The 10,661-nt window shown below is 51.6% G+C and overlaps 1 protein-coding gene across 1 annotated transcript; it reads right to left on the bottom strand.

Annotated features, from left to right (window-relative positions):
- Positions 1–1,375: 1,375 nt before the first annotated feature.
- LOC134136692 (zinc finger protein OZF-like) lies at positions 1,376–8,505 on the bottom strand. Its single transcript, XM_062568628.1, has 4 exons — positions 8,486–8,505; positions 5,746–5,872; positions 5,152–5,265; positions 1,376–4,416 (listed from the first exon to the last, which is right to left on the bottom strand). Exons 2-4 carry the CDS (start codon positions 5,870–5,872, stop codon positions 3,050–3,052), a joined length of 1,608 nt encoding a protein of 535 aa, XP_062424612.1. The 5' UTR covers positions 8,486–8,505; the 3' UTR covers positions 1,376–3,049.
- Between the last annotated feature and the right edge of the window lie 2,156 nt (positions 8,506–10,661).

Genomic DNA, 10,661 nt, shown 5'->3' with positions numbered 1-10,661 from the left:
GGAGATCATCTAGTCCAACCTCCCCGCTCAGCAGGGTCACCTACAGCATGGTAGACAGGGCTGCATCCAGGCGGGCCTTGAAGATCTCCCGAGAAGGAGACTCCACAACCTCTCTGGGCAACCTGTTCCAGTGCTCTGTCACTCTCACAGGGAAGAAATCCCCCCTCACGTTCAGGCGGAACTTCCTGTGGTTCAATTTGTGCCCAGTGCCTCCTGTCCTGTCACACGGGACAACTGAAAAGAGTTTGGCCCCGTCCCCTTGACACCCTCCCTTCAGGTACTTGTACACACTGATAAGATCCCCCTCAGTCTGCTCTTCCCCAGGCTGAACAGGCCCAGCTCTCACAGCTGTTCCTCATAGGGCAGGTGCTCCAGCCCTCTGATCATCTTTGTAGCCCTACGCTGGACTCTCTCCAGTAGCTCCATGTCTCTGTTTCAATGGGGAGCCCAGAACTGGACATGGGACTCGAGATGAGGCCTCCCCAGGGCTGAGGAGAGGGGCAGGATCACCTCCCTCGACCTGCTGGCAACACTCCGCCTAATGCACCCCAGGAGACCATTGGCCTTCCTGGCCACATTGCTGGCTCATGGTCAACTTGTCATCCACCAGCACTCCCAGTTAAGTCCCCTAGCCCTCTCTAAAACAAGCACACAGCAAGGTTGCCTGAATACTCCAGATTACTTTTTCTGCACCCACTGCTTCTCAGAGTGCGGCCAGTGGCTGGTTATCTTCAAGCAGGCTCAACTGCTGCGTGTCAAGCAGCCCGTTTCTCGTACGGTAGTGGGTCCGACTGTCCAGGCTGAGAGAAGGACAGGAGCAACTCCTGGGCAAGGAGTTGCAAGGCACCTGCTATCCTCAGGCTGGGAAGACCCGCTTCCACCTCCATCAGACTGGCTAACCGGTGCCAAGGCTGCCTATTTGCTGCTAGAACATTAAGTCTGCCCTCTCTGCTTTTCCTCCCCACAGGCATGAAACAATATCCTCTTTCTGATCAAGGCTTTGCTGCTTGGCCAGCCAGAGGGGCCCCAGACGAACCTGCAATAGGTGAAATAGCCTATTCTCCAGTTCAAGGCTCCAGTAGTTTCAGCTTCTGGACTCAATTTCATTTATCATCAGCAGACAGTGCTGTAACAGGAATTACAGACACAACCACAGACCCATAAACCAGAGCATAAATGTTTGCTGCACTGGACTTGTCCAGCTAGACACTGAAGCAATCCCACATCATTCCATAATTTGAGCTCTTGCTGCTTCCCTAGAATACCAAAGAGACTTTGAATACCTGAAGACAAACCTAAGACTCAGACTCTAAATTACATGACCACTAACATCAACTACAGTTTTTGAGGATATACAGAAAACTTCAGGCAGTAATGAATTTTTCAGTGTTTATCTTTTTCTGTTGTTTAAACTGTGCAACATGCGACATTGAAGTTGAGCTGTACTAGTCTATTATTTTGGGGACCAGGAACCTCCCCAAGTCACTGTGTTTGAAGATCTTTTCCAGCTCTATGGACCTACACAGTCCTCCTCTGGGCTTCTAAGTATGTTGCTTGATGCCTTCAACTCAACTCTTTCAACTGTGCTTTCCACAAAGTGTTTTCGTTCTGAAGAAATATCCTCACTTCTTTTATGTTGTTATATAGCTTTAGGTAAGGGGTTTATAAAAATTCATCTGTCAAAAATTGCAGCCTTACACCTGAGGCAGTTTTTGTGGGGAGCATAATTTAAAGACAAGAAGGGTCAGCTAAGATTTGCCCTGAGAATTCGATTAAATTACTCCTCTGCTGATAAAAATTTACTGTATGCTTGGAAGAGCAGTATTTCTCAGGCAAGGTGTGGATGGCACCTCTTGGGAGCAATGACCATAGGAGAACCCTCACACACATCCAAACGGGCTCTCTCAAGCTGCTGCTTCACTTCTGAGTCTGACAGAGCTCTCAGCTTTCTGCAAAGAACAGGATTTCTTGCCATGTCCTAATACATATTGTCAGGGGAAGCAGTTTCAAAGGAGAGGAAATGAGCACTCTGGACATTTGTACTGAGGAAACGCAAGAGACATCGCTGTGGAAGAGCAGCAGCTCTTGGGAGAAGCAGCATGCGGTTTACCACGGATTGCCATGTAACCATTATTGCTTATTATCTGCATCAAGAAACTTAATTTACTGTCCATTAAAAAAAAAAAAAAACAAAAAAACCCACCTCCACTCCTTTCCTATAAAATATTCTGGATGTATTATGATTTTTATATCATGAGCAGCCAAGTTGTGGTTTAACAGTTATTTCATGCAGCATGCTATCACCACAGTGTGACTTGAACATAACAGGGAAGAGAAATCACTGCTAGCGCTTATTCAGGAAAAAGGCAGCTTTATACCAGAGGTCCAGGAAAGGGGGAACTCCAGCTGCACACAGCAGAACCCACTGCATTAGGCAAGTAAGACATAACTTTGCTGCTTTTCATTAAGGTCTCATCATACAGGGAGCAGCACAGTGAGGTTTCATGTTACCAAGACATCTTCACTTTCACAAGACAAACCTCAGAATGCTTCTTAATACAACACAATAAATAAAACTACCTATACAGTCAAATAAATGAGCCACATTCATTGCAAGACAGCATCTCTGCCTATTAGACAGGGCAATCATATGCTTACTGTCTCACTAGCAAAATTCAGCAATTTCACAAGTAGTTGTGCAAACTAGCAAGGGCCGACTGATCAGAAAATCGGGAATGATCCCAATTACTCCACTTCCATTTCAGCTGTTCTGCGGGGTCCCAACGGGGCAGCGAGGCAGCGAAGTGAGTTGTCCATAGGAAACAATGTGGAGACAAAAATCAACATTTGGGTTTTGAGTGTCCCTCAAGGAGCACAGGTGACAGGAGCTTGAGTCTGTGTTTCAAGGAACTGTTTTTCATGGGGAGGCTGAGAGGTGAGAGTCGTTTCCAGCAAAGTGGCTGGGCAGTCCCTGTGGGTGGCTTGGGAGGAGCCTGAGCATCACCTGGAGCTCGCTGTGAAGGACACTGCCTGCCACTTGCTCTCTGCTTCACGTGTGACTCCTCTGATGGAGCCGGAGATACTTGCTCTGGGTGAATCTCTTCCCACAATTACCACAAACAAAAGGTCTCTTCGTAGCCAGGGCTCCTTGTGGAGCTGTGTGAGCCAGTTTCTGGGGAGGGCTGGCCCCGGACAGCAGTGGGCTGGGGCTATGTGCCTGCTCCAGCTGGGAGCTCTGCTGCAAAGCCAGTCGCAGGCTCTGTCCTACCCGGGGGATGCTTTTCAGCAGCCTCTGCTCAGCGTGGGTTCGCTGATGAGCCAGCATGATCCTCTCATCCCGAAACCTCTTCTCGCACACTGAGCACTGGAACGGCTTTGCCTCTGCCCGTGTGCCCTGTGAGGACACCACTGCATTCTCTCTCCATCTGGTCTCCAAGGCCCCCAGCACCTGTGGGCCACTGTGGATGCGCTGGTGGCTCTTCAGATGCTGTTTTTGGCTGCAGGTCTTGCCACACTCATTGCACTTGTAGGGCTTCTCACCAGTGTGGATCCTCTCATGGATGATGAGGGTCTTTTTGTCCTTGAAGCTCTTGCTGCACTGGGCACAGACGAAGGGACGCTCCCCAGTGTGGATGCGCTGGTGACTAATCAGGTGGTGCTTCTGGCTGAAGCGGTGGCCGCACTGCGTGCAGGTGAAGGGTTTCTCGCCTGTGTGCACACGCTGGTGGCTCAGCAGGTGATGCTTCTGGCTGAACTGCTTCCCGCAGTCTGTGCAGCGGAAGGGCTTCTCCCCACGATGCACCTTTTGGTGCGACACCAGGATCTGCTTGAGCCGAAAGCTGCTCCCACACTGCAGGCAGGAGAAGGGCCGCTCTGCCGTGTGTGTCTGCTGGTGCTTCTTGAGGTCTCGGCTCTTGCTGAAGCTCTTTCCACACTGGGTGCACATGTAGGGCCTCTTGGGTCCCAGGGGGCCATGCTGAGGCCGAGAAAGAAGCAACTTTGGAGGAAGGCAAACAGCAGCTCCTAGAGAAGGGGACTCGGTCTTCCCTGTGTGGGTTTTCTGGTGTCTCTTGAGGTCCCCCTTGGAGGGAAAGCCTTTCCCACACTCTTGGCACTTGAACGGCCGCTCACCCGTGTGGCTCCTCTCGTGAATGGTCAGTGCAGTGTTGCTCTTAAAACTCTTGTCACACTCAGGACATGTGGGTGGGTTTTTTTTGAGCAGGGCTGCCTGCCGGAGAGCCAGGAGGGGCTGGGTGCGGGGCCGCACTGCTGGACAACCCCGCCTCTTGCCCAGCCGGCCACGGGCTGAGCCACCTCGCCACTTCAAGCATGGCTCAGACTTCCTCTGAAAGGCAGCAGCTGCTGGCAGTGTTTCTGGGCCTCCCTCTTCCTCCTTTTTAATCTGGGTATCAGCATCTAATGAAGAGGAGAGTGTACAGGTTATTTCAAGGGGGAATAAAACAGTACATTCAAGAGATCTCCCCAAAAGGGATGGCAACCTGAGGCATCCCTCAGGGGAACAGAGGGCTAAAGCCTCCAGTCATCCAAATGCCTCCTGCTAGAGGAAAGCTCCTTTTCTTCCACTAATTGCGGAGGTGTCCCTGTTGCAGCATGGAGCTGTCTGCAGAAACAGGACCTGTTTAGATCATAATGCCCGTTCTCACACCACTGACCCACAACACGACCACCAGGAAGACACTGCCGACTGCCCCCCAGAGCTTCGGAGACATTGCGGAACTCAGACGCGCTACAAATGCCAGTGGCAACCGCTGCCTGCTTTCAGCCAGGGCATGGGAGCACCAAGAGGAGCAATTCTTGCCATCTGCATCCTTCTCACTAGCTCTGAGCAAGCTCTGACCAACCCTGAGCACATGCAGTACCAGAGCACCTAGGAGACGGGCTCTGGGCAGAGTTATAACCATGTAGCTGCCTTACTGCTTCCAGTAGCCCTGGAAGCTGTTCTAGACATCCCAAGTCCAACTGACTTCCTGCCTGAAGGACTCAGCTGAGCTGGTAACACTTTTTTTCCAGCACAGTATGTCAAAGAAACTTCACAGTGTAGTATTGGGAGCCTTTCAGAACCAATTGGATTATCCTGTTTTTAAAAGTCCTCCCCAGCTCGCCAACCCTTTGGGCTCTCCTGGCACCCACCTGGCAAAGAGATCTGGTGTCTTCTCCACACACTGGGGACTGGGAGGTCTCTCACGAATGGTTCTTCCTCTCGCTCAATCTTACAGATGATTTCTGGTTTAACACAGGGCCAGCCTGTGACAGGGCAGACAGAGAATAACCTTCTCTCGCACTGGCACTGCTGAGATGGCTTCTCCTCCCTCACCTTCACCCCCATCTCTGCTCTCTGTCCACCTACACCCCGCTCACGCACATTTTAAGTTCCTCTTCTCTTGCTTTTTCATCCTGCTGTTTGGCCCCTCAAGAGATGCCAGGCTTCCCCTGCCAGGTTGCAGTTTTGTTACCCAATGTCCTTCGCCTTTAAAACTTTTCCTATCTCGCTCCCCTTTTCTTGCCTATTCCACTGCATTTCACCTGGCCCTGGACAACCTTTAACACCAGAACTGCTGTCCTTGGGGTACTGTCCAGACTCACTTATGTGCAGTGTAAAAGCCCACAATTAGAACTGCTAAATTAACATTCAGAATAAAAACCATTTAGATTTTCAGTTTCAAGGATTCCAGCTCTTGGTAAATTCCAGCTCAATCCCCATCCTACAGCTCCACAAGTCCTCACCCAGTGAAGTGACCACCTTGTAGTTCTCCAGCATCACCTCCCGGTACATCTCCCGCTGCCATCCTGTCAGCTCTGCCCACTCATCGGGGGAGAAATAGACGACCACATCCTCAAACACCACCGGCATCTGCAACAGAAAGTAAGCCAGCTCAGCACGTGCAGCCACATCGGTGGGGAGCAGAGAAAGTATGTGACTATGGACAAACCCCCTCAGTCCCTGACACAACCACTCATTACCTCAAGTAAGTCAGCTGGACCTTAGCACCATGGCAATGCTAGAATAGGGAGCAAAATAAATCAGATTGCTCACTAAACACCTCTGCAGAAATCCTGCCTCAGCTTCGCATCATGGCAGCTCAGGCAGGACACCAGGCAGCTCCTCAAGACTGCTGGGTGCTGCCATCCTGAGAGCATTGCAAGAGATTTCAGAGCATCCTGGTACAAGGGAAGGGTGCAGAGGTAACAACCTCTTATCACAAGGTAGCAGAGAACAGTAATTGCAGCATAGCACGGTACGCACAGCAGGTCCTCAGCCCTAGCTGGCTCTTCCACCATCTAAAGTGAACAGTGTCAAACCTCACTCCCCCAGTAATCTGCACATCTGTATCCTCACGATGTGTGAGCAACCCTGACACATAGCTTCCAGAAAGCAGCAGCATTTTCTCATCTGCCTCACCTTCTTCCCAACTTTTATTTTCACAGGTAAGTTTAATTTTGATCATGACAGATTAGTGATTAACACTCAAAACTGGAACTGCATACTACTGTGAGCTACAGCACACAGTTCCATCAGCATCTTTAAACCCAATGCATTGCACCTCCCACAGCACTTCTAGTCCTTGGCAGAGCACTGCGGCACAAGGCTTGGATTACCTTTTCCAAGGTAGTTTATCAGCAGGCAAACTTCTGCTAGCGAGTCTCTCAAACTCATTTTGCTTGTGATCCAATCCAGTGCCCATGCTCAGGAACAGAGCCAACTCTTAAACCACTTCCCGTGGAAAGGGCATGAGCTGAGGTGCTGGGTCCTCCCCTTACCCTGCAAAAACGTATGAACGATGCCCATCAGCTGGAGACACTTACCCACAGGATCTCCCATCCTTGTTCTTCGTGTCCTTGGAAAAGACTCAGGCAAATATCAGGACGCAGTCACTACACCCGTTACACCTCAGACAGGCCCTTATATGCCAGCTCTCTCCCAGCAGGTAGCTTTTCTCCAAGCCAAACCTCCCGGCCTCCTTTAAGGTCCTCTTGCTTTCCAATTAGCTTTTCCTCTCTGTAATCCTCCTCCCTCACAAACCCTACATGTGGGTCTAGCTTGCTGCCAGTATGGAGAGACCTTTCACAAGTACTCCTGGGAGATTTCAACCTTAGGGAAAAGCCCCTGTCCCCTCTCCTCTATCTAAGGCAGATAAACAAAGGAGAAACAAGGGTATCATTTTGATGAAGGTGCTGTCCTGGAAGATCTCAGAGATTCAACAACAATATTGCCAGGTGTAGAGCAACTCAGAGCAGGCTGCTGGAAGGTTACTGGAAAGGGCAGCCTGAAATTACACTGGAAAGGAAGGACTATAGCACAGAAGAGAGAGAAAGAGGAATTACATTTAAACTTCCTTAAAAAAAAAAAAAAAAGGAGACTTGAGGGATTGCAGCAACTGGCCCTGCATTTTTTTTGGGGGGGGGGAGGGGCAGTACCTGTGAGATTCTTGGCTGTCATCAACACAAACAGCTTTGGAGCTGCCATACATAGCAGATGTGGGAACAGCAACCTACATCTCAACCTGACTGGTCCCATAAGGACCAGCTTTTCACGCTCTTACACCATCGCACAAGCTCAGATCACAGCTGGTAGAAACCCCAGATTCTGTGGCTTTCCTGAAAGCGCTGAGGATGTCGATAGAGTCACTCTACAAGATAACAGGAGCATGGAGATTCCTATGATTATCAATCTATCACAACACACAACATCAGCAAGGATAAGCCAGGAGCAACCAGGCCAATTCATCATTAGCAATGGTGCCAGGCACTGGCTGTGCTCTATCCCCCACCTTGCTTGAATGGCCATGGGGGTCTGCCATGTTGCAGGCTCTCAGTGTCGAGATGGAAGCATGCATAAATATTTAGCTATAAAGATGGAGGCTGGATTCTCCAGATTCTGCAGAAGATACCTGTCTCAAATCAGTCAAACAGATGCAGCAAAAACAAATGGTTTTACAAATTCTGCCAAGCACAATATTTTGACTAATAAATCAGGGAAAGAAGTTAACTTACCTATCAACAAATGTATTCTCCTGGAACATGAAGAACTGTTAATAGATGTACTAACCTAAACAGCTTTGCTCATGACCCTAGAGAGACTGCCTGTTTGGCACAAAGTCAAGAAAAAAACAGTAAAAAACATGATTTTGAAAGCTCCCTATAGTGCCTAAACCAGCCTCTGATAAGCACAAACGCCAGAACAATCTGTAAAAGCAATGCCTCCAGGGTGCTCCTGTGGCGACAAGCTCTGGGAGATTTCCCCACCCACCCAGTGTCCCCTCTCTGGCAGCGCTGCCCAGGCGCTCCTGGTCTGTCACGGCCTGTCACTCCCAGTGTCCCACAAATGACAGCAGACCGGGAGGGCAGAGCCGCGGCAGGCAGCAGCAGCTGGGCATCGCTCCCTCCCCGACCCCCCAGGCAGCGGGCAGTACCCACCGCCGTGCCGCTGGGCCCCGCACTGCTGCCCGGCTCTGCTGCGCCCTACCTGTGCCGGGCGCCGCGTCGCCATCCCGGTGCGGACAAAGGCGGCCCCAGAGCCACGGCCTGCGTCCGCCCGCCGGGGCCTCCCCGCCGCTGCCGCCGGTGCAGCACGGGAGGTGTAGTCCTGCCGCCGCAGCGCACCCCCCAGCACGGCCCGGCGAGCCGCGGTCGGGCCGCCGCTGGGTTCCCAGGAGAGAACAGGGCTGCGGCCAGGGCGGCACCCTGGGCGGCTGCAGGGCAGCGGAGGGGACCGGCTCTGCTCTGCCGCCCCTCCCAGGCCACGAACCCTCGAACACGCCTGCCCGCGGGCACTGCCGGCAGCCCCTTTTGGGGTTTAAGTGTGATTATTAACACACACACCACCACGCAGTTACAGAAACAGTCAGTTCTACTTGCCGTTTCTGTGATTGTCAGAGCTTTGGGGGCAGCAGGGCGCTAAGCATTTTGGGTCAGGTCGCGGGAGTTCGACAGCCTGGTTATCCTATTGCACCCAGGCATCCCCGAAGGCAGAGTTGTGCTTCTGTGTTTAGGGCTGCAGTGGGCGAGTAGTATGAGGTGGAGAGCATGTTCAGAGTGTTTGATCTTTGCTGTTTGGTGAACTGCTCCAAGCTGTTTCTCATCGATTGGTGTAGTGAGTCATTGGACTATATTCTTGTATAAGTTTAGTTCTACTATTTCTGACAGTTACACAACCCTCCCACCCCCAGTAATTGTGCTTCATCTAACAAAAATTAGATCCCTAAAAGCTATATAGCAATACACTCAAGGTCAAATTTCAGGCCTCTTACATCATCCCAATTCCTTGCACGATGTCAGCCCCCGGTCCTGTCCCCTGACCTTCCAGGTCTCTTCAGAGCAGGGTTGCTGGGCAGCTGGGACCTGCACTGCTGGGACCCACATCACTGCTGCTGCAAATCCATCACAGGCCCTGGAGCAGCCCTCAGCCTCTCTGCTCGGCCATACACACTGCTGAGGCTGCTCTCCCCATTCCTGCTCTGATCAGGGATGCAGCAGAGATGAGGCCTCTCCTTGAACTCCAGCTCCTCAGAACAGAGTGGGAGAAGGGAAAAGAGCAGGAGAACTTGCAAAGTCTCTGCTGTCACTTCTTTGGGACTGGATTTCATGCCCTCTCAGCTGCAGAACAAAGCACAATTAGCAAAGTAGAAAGAACCACTATTGTGCCATTTCAAAACTCTCATCTTGAAAGGCAGTCACATGACTTTGTGGAGGGAGAAATCGTATTTTTTCTTCTAAATAATCCACAAAATGACCACTCCCCTGCTGCACATCTCAGGCAACCTCCAACCAACTCCTCGCCTCACACTCCATGCTGAGGGGCCTGAGGCACACATGCCCAGCCCAACAAGAGACTGCACCATGGCTGCAGGACAGTCCTACTCTCATTCCTCTCGGTCTGGCAAGCTGCAGTACACCGCCTGGATCCCCAACCGCTGCTGGGGCTCTGCCCAAAGGAGGGTGATCCCAGTGACATAAAAGCAGAGTATGTCAGCTCGTGCAAGCCTTGCTGGAGACACAAGACCATGGGGGAGCAGGAGATGAGCTGTGGGCTGGCCTGGCTGCAGGAAGGCCCCATCCCTGAAACCACAGCCTGTGCCCATGGAAGGGCCCTGGGCACCCCATCGAGGATCAAGGTATACAGGCTGGTCACTCACAGGGCCCCCAGTCACTCCCTGGCATCACACAGGATTTGGTCCTGCCTCAGCCCACACAGCTCTGCAGTCAGTGCTGCGCTCGGAGCCTGCTCCCCCAAGAACAGAGCAGCAGCTGCCCTCATGAGAGACCAGGCCAAGGGGATGGAGATGTAGCCTAGAAAACATCAGCTTTGTGTTACTTGTTACATGTCTCCCTCGCAGCTGAGCCCTACTCAGGGAATCTAAGCCAGATCAATTCAGCATGACGTGGAAGTGACACATGCTCATTCCTGCTACCTATGGGTCCCCCCTGTTGGCCCATGGTACAGATGACACAGGAAGGTTCTGGTTATGTGGTTGGCACTTCATCCCATCCAATGCTTCCTCGAGAATGTCACCGATCATCTTCATACACACAGCCCAGATTAAGTCCCCTTTGGCTTCTGGCATCTTTTCTCTCAGTCCAGTTCCCTTGGCAGATCTCTGGCCACTGGAGTGCTGAAGCAAAAGAAGCAGTAGGGTCCTAGC

The sequence above is a fragment of the Rhea pennata genome, chromosome 2, assembly GCF_028389875.1.
Source record: "Rhea pennata isolate bPtePen1 chromosome 2, bPtePen1.pri, whole genome shotgun sequence".
Lineage (NCBI taxonomy): Eukaryota > Metazoa > Chordata > Aves > Rheiformes > Rheidae > Rhea > Rhea pennata.
Note: the sequence above shows the minus strand (reverse complement) of the source record. Positions and strands in the feature narration are given on the sequence as shown.